Source organism: Amblyomma maculatum, chromosome 8 (genome assembly GCF_055883805.1).
Source record: "Amblyomma maculatum isolate TAMU_Amacu chromosome 8, ASM5588380v1, whole genome shotgun sequence".
Taxonomy (NCBI): Eukaryota; Metazoa; Arthropoda; class Arachnida; order Ixodida; family Ixodidae; genus Amblyomma; species Amblyomma maculatum.
In genome coordinates this window covers 3,002,556-3,024,834 of record NC_139351.1, presented here as the reverse complement: position 1 = coordinate 3,024,834, position 22,279 = coordinate 3,002,556, and the positions used below count along the sequence as shown (strand labels likewise).

Genomic DNA, 22,279 nt, shown 5'->3' with positions numbered 1-22,279 from the left:
GGTAATGCTGGCAACAGTTGAAGCTAAGTGGAAAGGCATGCAATTGAAATGCAACGAATGCAGATATGTTGCGAGACGACCAGCCTGTGGTGTGCAACATCTGTCTCAGTTTCATCAAGTGATTGGCCAAAGCAGATGGGGCTTGTGGTTTTGTGATAAGTGCACTGTAGTAGCATAGATGCAACCTTGCCAATCAACAATTGGAGTGCAGTAAGTGCATTGTTTTGTTTTTTTAAATGTTCATGGTTTCCATGCAAACATTATGAGAAATTTCTTCCCAGAGAATGTTTGCAGAAATGTGTATATAATGTGCAATAAAACTAGTGTTTTCTTGCTATTTACTTTTTCTTGTATACATGAGTTCTGTGAAGGAAACCACAGGCTAGAAGGAAATGTAATGGCATGCATTTTGTTACTTGGCCCCGTTGTGCTGGCTCAACAGTTAGAGCGCTTGGCTGCTGAACCCATAGATGCAGATTTGGTTCCAGCCACAGCAGGGGCATTTCAATAGAGGCAAAACAATAGGCCGTCATGCACCGTGCAGTGTCAGTGCATGAAAAGAACCCCAGGTGGTCAAAATTATACTGGAGCCCTCAACTATTGTGTTCCTCATAGCCGTGGTTGTTTTGGGATGCTAAACCAGATATTACATATCACATCATACTCTGAGTAAGATGATATTCATGTTCAGTTAATCATACACAAAATGACTGATTTTTTTCTGCATGGTACAGCAGCTGTTGTAGTTTACTTTAGCCTTCATGAAGAATATCACACTGGCTCCACATGGCCTTCTGTCGACCCTTGATATATGTCACAATCACACACCCAATGTATTTGTGTAAGGTGCCTATGCATGCATTTAGGGGATCGTTACTTTCCATTTGTCAGAACTGAAATGCATGATCCACATCCTTTTTGTAATTAAACTGCCTGCTATTTGAACTGTTCAGCATTGATGCAAGTTTCAAAGAACTGCAATTAGCAAATTAATCCAAGCAGGAAACCATGCCAAGAACTGCTTCGGTTTCATCTTTAACAACTGTTTGAGAACTAAAATTAGCCAAATGTTGCAAAACATAAATGAGAGGTTACAAAATGTAAAAAAAAAAAACACATCTTACCTGTGGCATGTATGGTTTCGCATCCTAAAGCGAAATATGTAGCTATGAAGAATACTGTAGTGGAGAGCTCCAGACTAATTTGACTGCCCAGGCTTTGTACTTTGCGTTGACATCTTGCAGGAAACAGTTGCATTTACATTTCGCCTGCACCAAAGTGCGACTGCCATCACTGGCATTAAACATCACGACCTTGGGGCAAGTAGCCGAACGTGCTGCTGAGATGTCGCCACGTGTACGTACATGTACCTTTCCAGCATTAAAGCTGTCGCATGTATGGCAGATATTCATGTTCAGCTTGGACTGAGAAGTTTAAATGTGTACCATTTATGTTTGGCTAGCATGAAAAACAAAGGAAACTAAAGAAAAACGAAAAAAAAAAAAGCCCCCAAAATATATTGAAAAAGCACTAGTCATTAACACATAAAGCATAATCGTTCCTTTATTAATGGTAAAGTGGCCTTCAACAATAGTACTAAGCCTGAACATTTAGGAAGGTGCTTTGCCAGGCAGCTATTTTACAGAAACCTGAACCATTTCACCTGTAGTAATGCGCATCTCGGCGGTGTGGGCTGGGCACTTATTTTGTCGGTCTACTCCAACATACGAAAACTGCGTTATGTGCATTTCAATTTTCCGAGTTTTGAGCTCTGTAAGTGCAGTGTGATAACAAATTGTCGATGACTTATTTTCGTCTGACTGTTGCACAGCGCGTGTAAATAAATTACCACTGCACCTAATAAACACTGACATGCACGTGGAACATCGGCGATCATAAACGGACACACTGATGTCCGTCCGGACATCGGCGCACACATCACAGCACTCTCGTAGGACGTAATCCGTACATCACAGCATCTCACGGTAAGCACAAACCACACCTCCAGTTGTACAACAAACACGAATGACGCGATGTTTGGGCTAGAGAAACGCCGGCGGTACCCAGTTTTGTTACGTGACGCATCTCATCACAGATGGAAGTGAAGAAACTTTGAAGAATCAAAACTACATAACTACATAACGACCGTCGTAGACGTTAATCTACATGATAACGAAGACCAAATGAGCGGGCGTGCGGGCTGGCCGTCAACACCGCGATTACATATGCACTTGCACTCTGATCGTGCTTGCCACCCTGCTATGGTGGCTAATCCCTGCCGCGATCCAACTCACGTAAACCTATCATCATGCCACCACGTAGTCTATCACCCATTCTAGGCACTATTCTTGCCACTGTACTATTCTTTGTAATTTCACATTTTACGCAAGCAGTATGTAGTACATACAAGTACATACATCTTGCACCTCGCACACCTCGTACCAACGCTAATAGAACTAAGATCAGTTGCCAAACTCTCCAGGTTCTCCATGCTGCTGAAGCGGCGCGTCAATTTTAACGCGAGGTAGCGCTGCCGTCGAAACTAGCTCTATCTAGCCCACGACCTACTGTGTATAGGTCGTGATCTAGCGATCTAGCCGCTGCTTGGCCGCTGTCGAAGCACAATCAAACGCTGCGGGCCCGGCCGTTCGGCGTAGCATGTAGCATTCGGGAATGTTAAATTACTTGGTGTCCTAAATGCCGTACTTATCGTTAATTACTCACAGTCACCAATCAAGTCTGAACCGTGTGTGGCGAGCATGCTGCAAAACTTTACTGCAGCAACTCGAGCGATACAGGTGAGCGCCATGGTAGTGAGCGCTGCTCAGGCAACGCTACCGTTTTTTTTTTTTTTTTTTTAAGAAAGTTGTTTTGCTAGTTTCTTCCCCGAAGTGGCATATGAGAAACGTACAATAATGTTAGAGATATGATCATTGCAAGGTTCATCGTCAGTTCGAAGTATGTTTCTGCAGTTAATTACTGCTCAACCGCATGCATGTGCATATGTTTAAAAAAAAAAAAATACCAGCGCTTTTTCAGCAAAGAGCCGCATTGTCTGTGGTGCAGTTTAACGGAATAAGCGAATTTTGCGCATTGCATTCATTTCGTTAATAAGCATGCATGTGACTTTTAGCCGAGCGCCGCGTGCAATCTGTGCCGCGAAAAGAGCGAATTCCTTCTGTTTCTTTCTTCCAGCAAGAGAAGAGAGCAATTACACAGGAGGTTAGACGCCAACAACTCGAGACAATAAAATTTAGTCTTTTTGGGATTCCCAACTGTGGGTTTATCGTTACTGGCCTGCGCCCGCGTCGCACTTGTTTCTTTTTTTTTTTTTGCGACCTTTCACGCAGTGGGCTACAGATAGACACACAAGTAAATGCAATTTTACATTTTATTCACAGCACGTTTTCACACTTTACTGAATGCACAAATTACAGCAGGCGAGACTTCTTCCTTGCATTTTTAACCTGACTACTCACATTGCTCCTCTCGGATATAGGAATCGTGTGTAAAAATGCATCCGCATTACCAAATAAAATTTCACCACTTGCACAGTGAACTGTGCAGGCTACAACCTATTCGGGGTAGCTTCCTGCTCAAAAGCAGGTCAACAATCAACCAGAACAGATTTCCCAAAACTTTTTCTGTCTTTGTTTGTCGCTCGACCCCTGACTTGATGATGCCAGTCACCAGTTCAGTCAGGGAGCTTGAAGGGTGCTTGAGCACTCCAGGGACAAATGAGCGCTTTTCAGTTAGGGAAAACTTTCGGTACACATCCTTCAGCGGGGTTCCATTTGCCCCTATCGATTTTTACTTCCTCGCCATTAATGATATGACTGTACGTCTTCAGTATGTCTTCATCGTAGAAATGAAGATCGCACACACGTGATTTGTCAGAAAGTTTCCTGTCAACACGCGGAATCGCGCGGTCCCATGCCGCACGGAGATCCGCGTCACGCGGAGCCGAGAAAAAACGCCTCGCTGTGTTGTCAGCGTTGTCGCTCTTGTAACCGCTCGCACAGCCCGGCACGCAGCACGTCGGCATGGTTACGTAGCCCCTTCAACTTTGCATGCTAGCACAGGTAGCATAAAAAAACGATCACTGCAGCAGCCGAGTCGGGAACGCACTGTACTCATGCTACCCGCACTGCACGTGTTCAACCCACGTTCGGGCCGACGAGAGCCTGGTAGAACTGCAGCGCCACTCAAAGCAGCCAGCGGTGGCGGCGCCGCGAAACAGCTCTCAGTTTGGCTATATGGATACCAAGTTGTTGCTACAACCACTCTACTATACTCTACAACCACATTTGGGGATCTCGGATCCGTCCGGCTTTCCCGACTTTCCCGATGGATCCCAAGGCCCATATCGGAGAAAAATGCTACTGTAAAAACGTGTTGGGTCCGTCGGACGAACCTAACCGATCGGGTCCGTCCGCCGTACCCATGGTAGAACAACCCCTCCCGGATCCATCCGGCTTTCCCGACGACGTAAAAACCTGGTCCGTCCGCCGTACTTCTGAAAAATATTTCTCGGATCCGTCCGACGTATTCCGAAGAAAAACGCATCGAGTCAGAACCACCTAGACTCCTAGCCTAGGTGGTTCTGACCGACTCCGTCGGAGGTACCTTTAGCCACAGCCAATAAAATAGCCAATCGGCCGAAATCCGAGCAGCGCCTCTGCCGGGTCTCTGCCGGGACCTTTTCACGCACGTGTTTGAATTTGAGTTCTGTTTACAACGTATGCTATGCACGGTTGCATTAAGACGTCGTGAAATGCTTTATCTAATTGGGCTAGGCCTGGGAGACGTCCGGGATATAACGGTAAAAGGTCTGGAAATCGTTAGAAGATGCTCCAAGGTGTACCTCGAATCCTACACGTCGGTGTTGTCGGTCGGCCAGGCACAGCTGGTGAGCCCGACTGAACGTAAATTGTTTATGTGATCGTCACAAGTAACTTCACGATGACGTGTTATGTATGAACCGCTTTCCCAATATGACACAGATCAATGATAGACACCGACGTCTGCGATTTTATTTTGAAAACCAACAACGACGGAAGCCATGCTACGCCTGACTGCGATTTGGCGGTCTCTGGAGAGCTGTCATGCATATAAAGGGAGTGCGTGGCATGTTCCTGGTAGCGCGCATCGATATCCGGCATTCACAGAACATTTATGGGGGTGTTACCTAGCTAGAAGGAATATGAAAAGGAACACGGGAACGCGTGGCCCCCACGTTTTCAAATGCGCTGTCACCGACAGGTGATAAGAATCAATGTTAAAGACGCATCGAAAGTAAGCTTGGTCGGCTGATCTTCCCGGCCATACCCTTGGTGCCACGCATTCTCGTCTTGCGTTGGTGGCAGCGCTTTGAAAAGCGCGGAGGCCACGCGCTCCCGTGTTCCCTTTCATATTTCTTTTAGCTGTACGTAAGCGGTGATGTTTACAAAATTCAGGCATCTATAGCACTCGTAAATGTTGATGGCAGTCATTCTATAGTCTAGCTGCTAGTCATGATCTGCGAATACTTGCCAAATGCACTCCATACCAAACTTATTCTCCTGGTTATTTCCCTTTCATGGTCTGCATCTGCGGTTACTACTTGTCCTAAGTAGACATATTCACCTACTATTTCCAGTGCTTCGCTACCTATTGTGAAGTTCTGTACCTTCCCGAGGCTATTGAAAATTACCTTAGTCTTCTGCATATTGATTTTCAAGCCTACTATTCTGCTATTCCTGTCTAGGTCATCAATCATTCTTTCCAGTTCACTCCCTGAGTCGCAATTAGCAAGGCAATGTTATCAACGAATCTCAGATTACTGAGGTATTCGCCATCAACCCTTATCTCCAACAGCTCCCATTCCAAGTCTCTGAATACTTTCTCTAAGCAAGCTGTGAATAGTACTGGGGAGATCGTGCCTCCTTGCCTAACACCTTTATTTATGGAAATGTTGTTACTTTATTTATGCAGAACTATGGTTGCTGTGCAGCACTATATACATATCTTCCAGTACTTTTACATACGGCTAGTGTACACTTTGATTTCACAATGCCTGCATGACCGCCGAGGTTTCTACTGAGTCAAGCGCTTTTTCGTAATCAATGAATGCTATATATAAGGGCTGGTTATATTCCAAGCGTTTTTCTATCACCGCGCGATGGTATGGATATGATCGATAGTAGAGTGCCCTTTTTGAAAACCTGCTTGATCTTTTGCTTGGTCCTGATTCTATTAGCTATTACCTTAGTAAATACCTTATATTAACAGATAGGAAGCTGATTGGTCTGTGCTTTTTCAAGTTGTTAGCGTCCCTTATATTAACAGATAGGAAGCTGATTGGTCTGTGCTTTTTCAAGTTGTTAGCGTCCCCTTTCTTATGAATTAAGATAATATTAGTGTTCTTCCATGATTCTGTTACCGTTGATAGTACCAGGCATTGCCTAAACATAGTGGCCAGTTTTTCTAGCACGATACCCCCCCTCCCCCGTCCTTCAAAAAATTTGTAGTTACCAGCCATTTTCCCCCTTTTCATTGTTTCTAAAGCTTTCTTAACCTCGTCCTTTGTCGCTGGCAGAATGTCTTGACTGCTTTTCACTACTGCCCATCTCATTATTGTCCTGACTACTTCGACTACTGTATGTATCAGTATAGAACACCTCGGCTGCTTTGACTATCCTGTCCATAATCGAGATGACATTGCCTGCCTTGTCCCTTAGCGCATACATCTGATTTTTGTCTATGCCAAATTTCCTCTTCACAGCTTTAAGGCTGCCCCTGTTCTTTAGAGCATGTTCAATTTTCCCCATATCTCTGAAATTATTGTTCATTGCTTCTGATGGCAGCCATCACAACCCTTACAATGCGCAACCAGATTAGAGCCTCTATCAATCCCTAATGATCTCTCGTGCTCTCGTAACCGAACATTTCGTAACCGAGCCATCCTTTTCTAACACAGACAGGTGTTTTGGATGACCATCCGGCACAGATTAACCGGGAAATCATTGAGGCCAGGCATATGATGCGATTAGATGAAAAATGTGTTAGTGAACCGTCAATCGCTTTAACAGATAATAAGGTTGGGTTTCTTGAAGTGGTATGTGTGCTGGGTAATCATGATTTGGTTTTTGTTTAATGTGTGGTTTAGTGCGGCTTGGCTTGGATAATTATACTGTGTTTTTTTCAATAAACTTAAGTTGCGAGTCAGTGCCCGTCCTGTTTGATTCTTGATCTTCGTCCTAGTCTGTAGCGTTGTTTATTCATCGCCCAAGATGTCTCTTCTATCCTAGTTCTTGTCTCTCCGGTAAACCTTGATAACACCATACATGTCCGTTCTTCAGTATAGTATATGCCTCATTTGGCCTCCTCATCTCACTAAGCCCTATCACGTCCAATTTCATACCCTCTAATTCCTCTAACAGTACTTATAAACTAGCCTTTTAGCTGGGGTTCTAACGTTAAACCATAGTTAAACGTTGCCGGGCTCAGTTTCCAATGGCGGCCTGTCCAGAGCCAGAGATTCTTTGCACCCTTTGCTGCGTTGCAGGTCTGACCACCGCTGTGGTCTGGGGACTGATGGCAGGGGGTTTGTTAGAGTATTCATAGGAGGTTATGGGCAATTACTACACCAGGGCATCCAAATCCTGTTCTGGTGAGGGAGTGCGTTTCCAGAGGTGTTCTCCGGATAGGTCGCACCCTGAACCTGTGTATGCAATTCCATCGGCAAGCATATATATGTATATATATATATATATATATTTTAATGAGAGTTCTACTTAAGTTGAGGACAACCCAGAGGGCTATGGAACGAAAAATGGTAGGGGTAACTTTAAGGTCTAAGTTAAGTGGAGAAATATGGGAGAGGCCTTCGCCCTGCAGTGGGTATAGTCGGGCTTATGATGATGATGATGATGATGAACTTTAAGAGATAGGAAGCGTGCAGAGTGGGTCAGAGAAATAACTCAAGTTACCGGCATTCTAGTGGAAATTAAGAAGAAGAAATGGGCATGGGCAGGACATGTAGTGCAAAGAGAGGATAACCGATGGTCGCTTAGGGTCATCATCATCATCAGCCTGATTATACCCACTGCAGGGCGAAGGCCTCTCCCATATTTCTCCACTTAACCCGGTTCTGTGCTAGCTGCATCCACTTGACCCCTGAGAACTTCTTAATCTCATCCGCCCACCCAACTTTCTGCCGCCCCCTGCTACGCTTTCCTTCCCTTGGAATCCAGTTTGTTACCCTCAGCGACCATCGGTTACCCTCTCTTCGCACTACATGTCCTGCCCATGTCCATTTCTTCTTCTTCTTATATATATATATATATATATATATATATATATATATATATATATATATATATATATACACTTTTTTAGTCCGGTGGGCTACCTTGTGGCTGTCTATCCAAAATGAAGCTGTCTTCATTTTTATAGAACTGCATGGTGTATATATATATATATATATATATGCTTTTTTAGTCCGGTGGGCTACCTTGTGGCTGTCTATCCAAAATGAAGCTGTCTTCATTTTTATAGAACTGCATGGTTAGAAAATTCAAGGCACTGTGATGCCTTTTGTAGTGGTTTTCTGTGATATCGTGCACTGTTTTATAACAATTTATTTCTGCGCTACTCAGCCGCGCAGTGCTGCAGGGCAATGCAATTGCTAGCTGTGGTTGACAGTGGTGATGGAGATTGGATGGTGGTTATTTTGAAATGAATTGCGGTTAGCATGTAGAAGGGATGGGTTAGGAAAATGATGTAAACTAACTATAATGCACAATTCCAGTTCATCCCACATTTTTCTCATATTTTGAAACGCATTCTCGTACTTCTCGAGTTATTGTGTAGTTCCTTCAGTGGCATCCTCCTGGGGCATTTTTCCACCAGTGTATGCAGTCATTCATATGTTGTGTAGTTTAATAGCTTTCATAATTTCTTCCTGAAAAGTGATGATTTGTATGTATCATCACAGATATGCAGTTTTAAACAGCTTCTCATCAGTAGCATAACACCCCTGTGTGAGCTGCCGTTACTGCATGTGGGTGCCTATACTACAATTAATATCACCCTTGGAATTTGCTTTTGTTGCAGGAGGAATTTTATGGGAAGCAGCTCATTCTGGCTGACCGTGAACTTGTGGAGCAGGGCTGCGGTATGTGGAATACTTGAGGTTGTCTTTTGACAACTAAAACGCATTTTTCTTGTTACTGCTTGTTTTTGTTTGTATTATAGTCAGTGTACAAATGATATATATGAGCATTCAGCTGCTCCTGTATTGGATGCACACCAATTAAGCAGGAAAAGAATGTCCAACTTGTGTGCTACATTGTGAAAAGCATTACATAAAGAAATTCACAATTTGCAAATTCATCATCCTGTGAGAATCTCTATATGGTCACTGTGAAGTTTCTGGCTACAGCTCTCAAGCAATGTGTTTTGCACACCGAAAGGGAGTCCTCGTTGATGTGCAAGGTGGCTCGAGAGCCCCCACGAGTAACTTTTGAGTCACCCAGGTTGCTTCACTTCCATTCTGTGGCATCTCCGTGGATTTAGTATTCAGATGAAACAACCTCTGGGTGCGATTGTGCTTTACAAAGCGTAAGGGCAAAACAAGGGTAGGGGCATAGTAAAGAACAGAAACGCATAATAAGCATTCAAAGAAAATTTAGAAACACACTCAAGGAAGTCATGGCATACCTGAGCTTTTTTTCCAGGAAGAGCGATTTGTGGCTAAAAGGGGTTAATACAGTGCACAAGGAAAACGACTTGAACTGAGAGATAATTTTCTGAAAGTATAACTGTTAAATTGTTGAGCTAAGTTTTGTGACACTGTTTGGAATTTGTAAGTACTAGCTTCACTCTTTGGTGATGTGGCCAAGTTAATCGAGTGTTGCTGCACCAAGGATTAAATGAGAGTGAATAGGGGACAGCGTCTGCTTTCTTTAGAGTGATGCGTCTCTTTTGTTGTACCTTCAGGCGCCAAATGTGCAGGGAAAGCTTGAATGCATATGAGGCACAAAAGCCAACATTACTTGCAATTGGAGTTTACAAGGATTAACTGCATCACACTCTTTATCACATTTCTCCTGATTCATGTTCGCTGTGCCATACTTTCATTACAGTGCTCAGGTCATAACTGTCTTTTACAGAGATTTACTTACAGTATCCTGAGTACCAAGATTCATGCATAAAGCAGGTTGTAGAGAAGAGACAGCATGAGCACAACTAGCCCAGTTTAATGTGCTAGTGCATAATTTATTTGCCTCGTGACTCCTTTGCTATTAGGTGTTGGCAGCATAACGTGCCTTAAAATGATTTATTAATTTAGTTTTTTTTCTTTTCTTTCTCCTAACTATCCCTGTGTGCACAGATAACTGTGCTGTCTGTCACTGTTGCTACATTAAAACTTCTTTCTGGGCGCATATTGTACACTAAAAAGTTATAGCGCAAAAAAAGTCAACCACACACGGACAGGGTGACTACACTTGTGTGTCATCACCCTGTCTGTGTATGGTTGTCTTTTTTTGCGCTGTAACTTTTTAGTGCCACTGTTGCTCTTTATGTAAAGGGAACCTTGTCAGGCTGATGAAATGCAGTGTTTTCTCAACCCTCGTCATTATGTGCAGTGAATGAAAAATTTTGCAAAGTTACTACAATGCAATGCTTAAAAGGAAAATACGCCTGTGGTGTAGCAGTTGTTGGCACATTACAAGCACATTGAGGACAGCTTTTGTAAGCTGGAGAATCAAAGCAGCTGATTTTGGAAGTAAACTACATGTGTCAACACATTACTACTTTTATTCGGAATGGTGATCTCCTAAGCCCTTTTCAGTGCATAGGTGACGATAGATTTCTTAAATGCATCTTTTTGCACTGTAAATGTGCCTTTTGATACCAGAGGAGCATCAGCATGGCTAGAGTGTTCTTTGTCGAGATTGAATATTGGATGCCATTCTCCTGGATGTATATGTAAAACTAACAATTGGTAAGGCCACCTAGGCATTGTTTTGAAGAAAGACCGGGTTTTGCTCACTTCTGGTACACAGATCGTCAAGGTTGCATTTTTAATGAATTAAAATGCGCTTATAGTAATAATGGCAATGCAGGGAGTGTTGACTGTTTCAGCTTCTAGGCTTAAGCAGCGCACACTGTTCTCATGTGCACTACTCACCATGGTGGCACACTGCTGAACTCTGGGACACAAGTCCACAGCAGGTTATTTCAAACTAAAGCTGAAATTTGTCACTTGTGCTCATGATATACTTGGGGGAAAAGGACTGTGCCACCCTCAGTTCTGATAAGAAGGAAAGGAGGCCACAAAATAAGAGAACACTCGCTCACACATCAAGAAGCACTATGAGGTATGCAGTGTGTGGCCACATTATTTTGGTCCTCTATGCAAAATGTAATAGAATTCCAATAAGAGTGTTGGGCAGAGAGAGACAATCTTTCTTGTACCATTCACCTCAGAGGGAGTAGTATTCTCACTGCACCTCTCTCCCCTGGCAGTCATTTTGGAACCACTGTCCGGGTGGTGTGCCTCCGGTGAAGCGCATTAAGTTACCCACGTCCTGATTAGTGCGCCTTGCTGCTCACGCCGCTGGAATCTTCTCTATTGTGTGCACGCGCCGTCCTACTCACTGGTTCACAAAAGAGATGTTGCCAATCATTGCGAATTATGGCATGAACTTTGCAGTTCACGAAGACGTGAGAAAGCACTTGTGTCGTGAGGTGCCAAATGGTTCCTCTTGGTTAAGGGGAGACGCACATGAAAAACACCGATTTTCATCCAATGATTGCGTTTTTTGCTTTTGCTTGCTTTATTACCCTTAAACCGTCACCTTTCATGTCCGCTAACCCCAGCCTCGCATTTAGACGAGAAGTGATAAAAGTCTGCAAGGTGATTGAGCTGTTTTTATCATAGCTATCAATTCTTGACCACTTTTGTGGTATTGCAGGCAGGTAGAAAGAGGGGTAACATTAAGAGATAGAAAGCGTGCAGAGTGGGTCAGAGAAATAACTCAAGTTACTGACATTCTAGTAGAAATTAAGAAGAAGAAATGGACATGGGCAGGACATGTAGTGCGAAGAGAGGATAACCGATGGTCGCTGAGGGTAACAAATTGGATTCCAAGGGAAGGAAAGCGTAGCAGGGGGCGGCAGAAAGTTAGGTGGGCGGTTGAGATTAAGTTCGCAGGGGTCAAGTGGATGCAGCTAGCACAGAACCGGGTTAAGTGGAGAAATATGGGAGAGGCCTTCACCCTGCAGTGGGTATAATCAGGCTGATGATGATGATGATGATGATGAGAAAGAGCGTTTTGCATTTTGTGAGTCCTCCATCCAGCACTTTTCAAAAAGAGATTAGAAACAAGTTTTCTTTTTTTTTTCTGTTCCCAAGAGTTGCACCACCACTCTAAAAAATGCTGCCTTCATTGGCTCAAAGCTGCTGTACATGTTTTTGGGTCGCCGCACTGTGGTTCAACCAGGGACACACAGGCTTTGAGCAAGTTTTGGATAAGCTAGGTATCCTACATTCTCGGCAATTGATTTTACTGAGTAATGTGTGTGACATTCTGCGGGTCTCAAGGATGTCCGCTAAAGAAACTGCTGAGACCTAGTCCCATCGTCACATAACGAAGAAAGCTTGCACTGAATACACACTTTGTAGGCAACGCAAAAGGCATACATATGGTGCAGGAGAATTCTGAGGAAACGTGGTACTTTGCAGCTCCTTAAGCTGCATTTTTACAAGTTTGTTTAAAAAAAGCATCATGTTCATTCATTCAATGTTAGCTGAAATTTCAAAACCCTCTTTTTGGTGTTATTTTCAAGCAACCTTATTGCTTGTGCAGGACATTAGTTCACCTGTTAATGTTTTATCGCTATGAAATTCTTTGTGGGCGTTCTTTAGTATTTGCAGAGTACAACTATGCTATTTTTGATTGCAAATAATTGTGCAATTGATTGTTGAGAATCAGATATGAATTTGCAAAAGTATCCTTATTCTACCAATAAAACACAATTAAAGAGTAACATTTTTTTTTAAACCTCCAGAAAATTTATAAATGGAACACTTTACACATTGTGTAGAGTGCATCACAATGAAGGAAATGACATAGTGCTCACTGCTTTGTTATATTTAATCTGACGTCAAAGAGGTGCACAAATACAACCTTACATTTCAAACGAATTACTTGCAAAAATTTGACCAAACTACATTGGCAGGAATTAATTCCTGCCTTTTTACTTCTAGCTGCTGTTAATATTAATAAAAATGTTTCGTTCTGGATCATGTCCCCTTAAAAGCACACAGCTGCAGCATGCTTGAAGTCTCCCTAAGCTGGCTTTGCAAATGCCACTGCTTATTGTAATCTGTTGCTTCTAATGTCATAGCCATAAATGACCATGAAAAGCTTTGGTCGCACACTCTGCAGGTGCAGAGAAAGGGGGCATGCACCCGCAAATTTTGATCATGAACAGCTGCCAACCAGACTACATTTTTATCCTATTTAAAAAATATCACATCATTTATGCACACATACTTATTTGCCAAAATTTTGCATGGAATTGTAACATTTAGTAACTAGGCATCTCTCTATTATCGTTATATGCTGGTGAGTGTTCATGTAGCTGAATGCAATTTGAAAAAATAAATAGTAGCTAAAAGTAAAAATGTTGGCACTTGCTGATAGTGATCTCTGTGCGAATAAATTGCTTTAGGGATGCTTGTGCACTGTGTTAGGATTAAAATATATATGTATAGCAACCGCTTATCTCAATGGCAGATTTTAACCAAAGTGAAGAAATGTTTGTTGACCATAAGTGAGCAGCTGGTAGGCGCATTCCGTGAATGCTCGTTTTTTCCTCCTCAGCCTAGCGCATCGCCTTCAGGGCACTCATTTTGTGTTCAAATAAAGATCATTGTTATTCTGCAGAAAATGTATCAAAACTCAAACTATTTGGTCAGTAAAAATGCATGTCCAAATTGAGCCATCAAACAAAATTCGTCTTTTCATTTATTGCAGTGCATATTTCATTGTTACGATAATAACGCTTTTGTCAACAGTTTGCTCCGTGGAGTGAATGTGATCTTTAAGTTTGCGCTGCCCTAATTCTCTTAAGCGTTAAAGGAAAAAGCACATGACTGCACAAACACATTTGCAGCAGGCCAGCATGTGTAAAATTAACCATGGCGTAATGCTTGCAAAAAGTTTAGTTTTTCTACAATCATAGCTTTGGTACCAGATGGAAGATAGACGGCTCCTATAGCAGGTTTGTCATAGCCTAGAAATATTTTGCACCATACTGATTTTATTCGAAATGGATTAATAATTTCACATTGTTTTATGTACCACCACATCTGATGGCGCGGTCTGTTCTTACACTTTGTAAGTGGGAAAAGAGGGTGGGGGGAGGGGGGGGGGGGGCGCAAATTTTAGAATCTAAAATTCCGAGTTTAGCCAAGCATCTGTTACTGCCGCTATGTCAGGTTCTTGTTCAATCGAAATGTGTTTGCGGTCCGATAGTTTATTCACAAGGCTACGCATGTTAATAATAAGCGAGCTGTTTTATTTTCAGAGTGCTTTTAAGATGTTGTACTTACATGGAATCTCTTACCTACCTGAGCCCCTTGCTCATCACTGATGACATGGATTAGATTTTTAATCCTGACACAGATGCCCTTGTGCCACATGATCAACCCCTCAAGGTGCAGCTGATGCCTAGAAATGCTGGAACAGTGTTCATAGCTGAGCTTCAAGCTCTGTGCTAGGGCATAAGTATGCATTGAAAGGGGTAGGAGGCCAAATTCCTTACTGCTCTCTAATTACTGGCATTAGCTGATTTTGTTTTTTCTTTTTTTGGAGGCCTTGCTGCTCCTCCTACCACCAAACAGTGATCACCACCAGTTTGAATTGACGGATGAGCTGAAATATTTGCTTTTAGTAGGCAGTTTCTGCAGCACTTTTGGTGGGCAGGGCATTTACCTCCCTGTCATGTAGCATCATCATCATCACTAACCCGACTATACCAACTGCAGGGCAAAGCTTAACAAGATAATTTGTTGTGCTGCTTTTATTAACAATGCAGGGCAAAAGACTTTCGCATTATACTCCAATTATAACCCAGTTCTGTGCTAGCTGCCAGGGCATCTACCTCCCTGTCTTGGAGCATCATCATCATTAACCTGACAATACCAACTGCAGGGCGAAGCTTAACAAGATACCTTGTTACGCTGTTTTTATCACCAATGCAGGACAAATGCCTTTCCCATATTACTCCCATATTACCCAGTTCTGTGCTAGATGCCAGGGAATCTACCTCCCTGTCTTGGAGCATCATCATCATCGTTAACCCGACTATACCAACTCCAGGGCAAAGGACTTTCCCATATTACTCCAGTTAACACAGTCTTGCACTAGCTGCCGCGAATTTCTTAGCCTCATCCACCCATCTGACTTTCTGCTGCCCCCTGCTACTCTTTCCTTCCAGTATGTATAGGCAGACATCATGAAGGTGACAGATGTTCCCTTGATGAGTTGTTAGCCCTGAAGGTCACTCAGAGTGATCTTGCTAACAGTTCACCAAAAGGCTGCTCTAAAGAAGCCTTTTTGATGAGTTCGATGCATGTGTTTTGATAGCTTTGCATCCTTTGTTTAAGCACCCTCCACCGCAGTGGTTAGGGTGCTCAGCTGTTAATCCTGACAGCGCGTGTTCAGCATGCTTCATTTGAGGCAACACGCTAGGCACCCATGTGCTGTGCGATTGAAAGAACGTCTTGTTGGGCTAGTTGGTGACAGGCGCGAAAGCACACACGTCCCGTTACCTTTCTTGTGTCTGTCTGTGCTTTCTCGCCTTGAACTTACGATGATGCTGTGCGATGTCAATGCACATTGAAAATCGCCTTGTGAATGAAATTATCCGAAACCTTCAACTGCGGCTTCCCTCATGGCAAATTTATTTATTTATTTATTACAGAGTCCTGCAGTGGCCGAAGGCATTATTGTAGGGGGGGGGGGGGGGGGGGTATAGTGACAAATAACATTTGCTGGAAATGCCGAAAGTACAAGAAAAAGACCAAATATAAAGGAAATATTGCAACACAGGTGATAAGTGTGAAAAACATGCGCCGAAGGGGCACAACTGCGCTACAAGGAATGTTGCTTTGGTGCTTTAGGATGTTGTATCCCTATCTAACTTAGAAAGCAGCGGTGGCATAGAGGTAGAAAATCCGCCTCGCGTGCAAGAGGACCATATTTCAAATCCCGGTGTCGCGCAGTTTCCTACCGGGTAAAAAAAAAAAATCTGCGTCGCAGTGGAATTGCATAAACAAATTTAGGCTGTGACCTGATGCCAGTAAGTACCCCAGGAAATGCACTCCCTCACCAGAACAGGATTTGGCCACCCTGGTGTAGTAATTGCCCACAACCTTTTATGAATACTGGAACAAACCCCCGGCCCCCAGCCCTCAGCGGCTGCGAAGCAAGTGACTATGGCGATGGTCAGACTTGCAACGCAGCAAAGGGTGCTAAGAATCTCTGGCTCCGGACAGGCCGCCTTTGGAAACTGAACCTGGCAACATTTAACGCTAGAACCTTAGCTAGTGAGGCTAGTTTAGCAGTACTGTTAGAGGCATTAGAGGGCACAAAATGGAATGTGATAGGGCTTAGTGAGTTGAGGAGGCCGAATGAGGCATATACAATTCTGAAGGGTGGACATATATTGTGTCATTGAGGTTTACCGGAGAGATGAGAACTAGGGGCAGGGTTGCTTGTCAGTAAGGATATAGCTGGTAATATAGATGAATTTTATAGCAATAATGACAGGGTGACAGACATGGTAATTAAGCTTACTAAACGATATAAACTGAAGGTTGTACAGGCCTACGCGTCTACATGTAGTCGTGATGACCAGGCAGTCAAAACCTTCTACGAGGATGTAGAATTGGCATTTGGGAAAGTACAAATGCAGGTTACCGACTGTACTAATGGGCGACTTCAATGCCAAGGTAGGGAAAAAGTAGGTTGGAGACCAGGCAGTGGGTGACTATGGCATTGGTTGTAGGAGTAGCAGGGGAGTTACTAGTTGAGGCAGAGTATGAAAGCTTCCAATCCAACAGACCAGATCGAATTGGCCGAGATATCAAAGCTAATCAATAAGCGCAAGGTGGCCGATATAAGGAAGTATAACATGGAGAAAATTGAGCATGCTGTAAAGAACGGGGGAAGCCTTAAAGCGGTAAAGAAGAAATTGGGCATAGGCAAAAACCAGATGTATGCGATAAGGGACAAGGCGGGCAACGTCATCACTAATATGGACAAGATAGTCAAAGTAGCCGAGGAGTTCTATACAGATCTCTACAGTAGCCAAAGTAGTCAGGACCGTAATGAGATTGGCGGTAGGGAAAGACAGTCAGACGTTCCACCAGTGACGAAGGACGAGGTCAAGAAAGCACTAGAAACTATGAAAAGGGGGAAATCAGCTGGAGAGGATCAGATAACTACAGATTTGCTGAAGGACGGGGGGGATATCGTGCTAGAAAAACTGGCCACCCTGTATACGCAGTGCCTGGTGTCATCGACGGTACCGGAAGCATGGAAGAATGCAAACATTATCCTCATTCACAAGAAAGGGGACTCTAAGGACCTTAAAAATTACAGACCAATCAGCTTACTGTCTGTTACGTATAAGGTATTTACTAAGGTAATCGCTAATAGAATCAGGACAACCTTAGACTGCAATCAAGCAAAGGATCAAGCAGGGTTTCGGAAACGGTACTCTACTATCGATCATATCCATACCATCAATCAGGTGATAGAAAAATGCTCGGAATATAACCAGCCCTTATACATAGCATTCATTGATTACGAAAAAGCATTTGACTCAGTTGAAACCTCGGCGGTGATGCAGGCATTGCGAAATCAGGGGGTAGGCGAGCCGTACGTGAAAGTGCTGGAAGATATATATAGTGGCTGCACAGCAACCATAGTTCTACATAAAGAAAGCAACAAAATTCCCATAAAGAAAGGTGTTAGGCAAGGAGACACAATCTCCCCAGTACTATTCACAGCTTGTTTAGAGGAAGTATTCAGAGACTTGGAATGGGAGCAGTTAGGGATAAGGGTAGATGGAGAATACCTCAGTAATCTGCGATTTGCTGATGACATTGCCTTGCTAAGCAACTCGGGGGATGAACTGCAAATAATGATTGATGACCTAGACAGAAAAAGTAGAAAGGTAGGCTTGAAAATCAATATGCAGAAGACTAAGGTAATGTTCAACAGTCTCGGGAAGGAACAGCAGTTTACATTAGGTAGCGAAATACTGGAAATAGTAGGCGAATATGTCTACTTAGGACAGATAGTAACCGCAGATCCGGACCATGAAAAGGAAATGTCAAGAAGAATAAGATTGGGATGGAGCGCATTTGGCAAGCACTCGCAGATTATGACTAGCAGCTTACCGGTATCGCTCAAGAGGAAAGTATACAACAGTTGCATCTTGCCTGTACTCACCTATGGGGCTGAAACGTGGAGGCTAACCAAGAGAGTTCTACTTAAGTTGAGGACAACCCAGAGGGCTATGGAACGAAAAATGGTAGGGGTAACATTAAGAGATAGAAAGCGTGCAGAGTGGGTCAGAGAAATAACTCAAGTTACCGACATTCTAGTGGAAATTAAGAAGAAGAAATGGACATGGGCAGGACATGTAGTGCGAAGAGAGTATAACCGATGGTCGCTTAGGGTAACAAACTGGATTCCAAGGGAAGGAAAGCGTAGCAGGGGGAGGCAGAAAGTTAGGTGGGCGGATGAGATTAAGAAGTTCGCAGGGGTCAAGTGGATGCAGCTAGCACAGAACCGGGTTAAGTGGAGAAATATGGGAGATGTCTTCGCCCTGCAGTGGGTATAATCAGGCTGATGATGATGATGACTAGTTGAGTTTGCCGATTGCAATAACTTTAGGATTTTGAATACCTTTTTCAGCAAACAGAAGAACCGGAAATAGACATGGAAAAGCCCTAATGGGGATTCTAAAAATGAAATTGATTTCATACTGTTTTCTAAGCCGGCATTATGCAGGATGTAGAGGTAATTGGGAAGGTGTGATGCAGTGACCACAGAATGGTGAGGTCCCGAATTAGCCTAAATCTGAAGAAGGAACGCAACAGATTAGTAAGAAAGAAGTCCATCAACGAATTAGTGGTGAGGGAGGGGCAGAAGAATTCAGGTTATCGCTACAGAATAGATATTCAGCCTTGGTTTATTCAGCCTTAACCAAGGATGACGGCTTAGTGTAGAAGCAATGAATGATACCTTCAGAGATATCATTACTGAGTGTGCGGTAGAAGTAGGAGATCGGATAGTCAGGTATGATACCGGTAAGTAACTAAGCAGACGAAATATTTCATTAAGAAATGCCAAAGCATGGATGCTTCCAGCCCAACAGACAGGATAGAACTGGCAGAGCTATCAAAGGTAATCAAAAGGCACAAAGTATCCCACATAAGGAAGTATAACATGGAGAAAATAGAGCATGCTCTAAACAATGGGAGCAGCCTTGAAGCGGTGAAAAGGAAATTGAACGTAGGCAAAAATCAGATGTATGCACTAAGGGAAAAGGTGGGTAGTGTCAGGAATATGGACAAGATAATCAAAATAGCTTAGGAGTTTTGTACTGATCTGTACAGTAATTTGACTGAACATAAAGCGCACGGGAAGACGCACACAAGAGAAGAAGACACAGGACACGCGCTAACTCACATCTGGTTTATTGCAGCAATAACAGCAAATATATGCTGAAAAGGGGTCATGCGCAGTACATAAAAATCCCATAAAGACAGAGGAAAAAAATTATAAGGAATATTACAAAACATTATCTAGGAATATCACAAAACCCGATCAAGAAAACTGATCTCTGCCTTCCAGAGCCGCACCGACGTATCGCTGACACACCTATCTCCCTTTTTCCCGATATGGAATGCCTCCAAAAGCTCACGCGCTGTCTTGTCACGGCCTCTGCCCAGAATCTTAACGTCAGCCAGTCGCGGCTCGCACGCAGTGCAGTTCGCGCAATGGGCTGCCAAATTTGACCCTGTACAGTGGCTGCAGTATTCAGGACAACAATGAGATTGGCATTCAGATGGCATTCAAAAGCAGTCAGATGTTCCGCCAGTGACGAAGGGCGAGGTTAAGAAGGCTTTAGAAACTATGAAAAGGGGGAAAGCAGCTGGGGAGGATCATTTAACTACAAATATGTTGAAGGACAGGGTTGATATTGTTCTAGGAAAACTGGCCACTCTGTATACACAGTGCCTGGTGTTATCATCAGTACCGGAATAGTAAAATCAGGTTCGTTGTCTTCTCTAGTTCTTCAGCACCTCTCCGAGGTGCTTGTCGATTTGGCGGACGGTGTGTAGTTCACACCCACATTGAGACGAAGGATGACGGACTTGAGGCAACAAGACGAAACATAACTTTATATAACAATAAGAACGCAAAGTACAGAAAAGTAATTTACCAATGACAGAAAGGCAACCACAGTTTACAAAAGAGACTGAAGGAAAAGTAAGCGCAGCTCCATGAGCTGGTGCATTAACTGCAACATCAATTCATAGCTCTCCTTACAACTTCCTCTAAGCCGGGGCCTGCTGCTACCGCTATCGTAGCTTCGTCGAGGACCAGAACCGCTGATGGCCGCGCGGCGCGCTCTCAAATAACTGGTTCCGAATGTTCAAGATCTGGAGGAGTGGAGACAGCATAGCACTGCCAAAGCTATGCTCTCCTCCTCTGGCTCGCTAGAAAGACCTGGAATTTGCTAGAAGCCATGGTCAGCACGCGCGGCCTTTTCAATGACACGAAGTGAGGAGTACGAGGTTCGCATGTTGGGATGCATGCTTGCATCATCGTGCCCTTTGTTTGGCCCATGTCGATGGGGGCGAGGAGGTGCAGCGTGGTGGCCGGGATTGCGCAATCAGCCGCACCTCAGTCTGGAAGCCGCTCAGTCCTTCCATCTGCACCTCTTTCTCTGGCGTGTGCACTGAAACATTAGAAAATTGACCACCGCGGTCTTACACCCCACCATGCTGGGCCTTTTTGCCCAACTAAGCCGAACACATACAAAAGGCTATGACTTTCCGTTCGCTAGAACGCAATCTACATGCACAGCTTCTGCTCGCAGTCGCTTCATGGCTTGCATGACATTCACAGCAGGTTACAGGTCTTGCACCAGAAAGTCCACATGCATAGTTCTTGCACACGGACAGCACGCAAAACTTTTGTGACAGGTCCCAGTAGCTGAAGTTCTGCGCATGTTGCACTTTATCATGGTCTTATCATCTTGCATCTTAACTTGCACCTTACCTGTACCCACCTATGGGGCTGAAACGTGGAGACTAACGAAAAGGGTTCTACTTAAGTTATGGAACGAAAACTAGTAGGTGTAACGTTAAGAAATAGGAAAGCATGCAGAGTGAGTCAGAAAAATAACTCGAGTTGACCTTCTAGTGGAAATCAAGAAGAAGAAATGGGCATGGGCAGGGCATGTAGTGCGAAGAGATGGTAACTGATGGCTGCTTAGGATAACAAGTTGGATTCCAAGGGAAGGAAAGCGTAGCAGGAGCCGGCAGAAGGTTTGGTGGGCAGATGTGGTTAAGTTCGCAGAGGTCAAGTGGATGAAGCCAGCACACGACTGGGTTAATGGAGGAATATGGGAGAGGCCTTCGCCTTGCAGCGGGTATAGTCCAGCTGATGATTATGACATCTACCTACCAAACAAAGCCAAGTAGGAAAGCCAGAGGCTGGGGCTCAGTCAAGTGTTGTGTAGCATGGCAAATGTTTTCCTTTAAAAGTGAGAAAGGTATATTACAGGCAGACATTGAGGAAGGATAGCATAGCTCTGCTTCCGGAAAGCAGTGCATCATGTTGGCACCCCGTGAGGGCGTCAAACTATGGGGCCTCTTTTGCGCATTTGCAGCCTGAATTGTTTTCCTCTCTGGTGAAGGAATTGGGGCTGCTGTTGCAGTTTAAAACATTCTTTGTGTAGACTATCTTATACAGTGCAAAGGACAAGAATGATGATGAGATGAGTGCTTGTCCTGTTGTCTTTGTTGCCCGGTTCTTTGCACTGTTAAGATGACCCCGCGCCAAGTAGCCCTATTCTCCACCTTTGTGTAGACCATATGTTGTTTGCTTGCAGCTGCTGTGCTGGAGGCTGCCAAGGAAGAAGATGTGGCATTTCTGGTTGTCGGTGACCCACTCGGGTACGAGCTACCTTACTA

General features: G+C 43.8%; 1 protein-coding gene across 6 annotated transcripts in view; it reads left to right on the top strand.

The window, feature by feature from the left end:
• Positions 1-2,591: 2,591 nt before the first annotated feature.
• The window catches only part of Dph5 (diphthine methyl ester synthase), a 66,495-nt gene continuing 46,807 nt past the window's right edge, over positions 2,592-22,279 (top strand). For 4 of the 6 annotated variants that reach the window (XM_084576051.1, XM_084576052.1, XM_084576048.1 and 1 more), the window contains exons 1-3: positions 4,655-4,909; positions 9,097-9,157; positions 22,198-22,261. In XM_084576051.1, coding sequence (XP_084432177.1) covers positions 4,742-4,909; positions 9,097-9,157; positions 22,198-22,261 — 293 coding nt within the window. In that variant the 5' untranslated portion in view covers positions 4,655-4,741. Of the gene's footprint in view, positions 2,799-4,654; positions 4,910-9,096; positions 9,158-22,197; positions 22,262-22,279 lie in introns of those variants that run through there. The other 2 variants (XM_084576049.1, XM_084576053.1) reach the window with 2 other exon arrangements.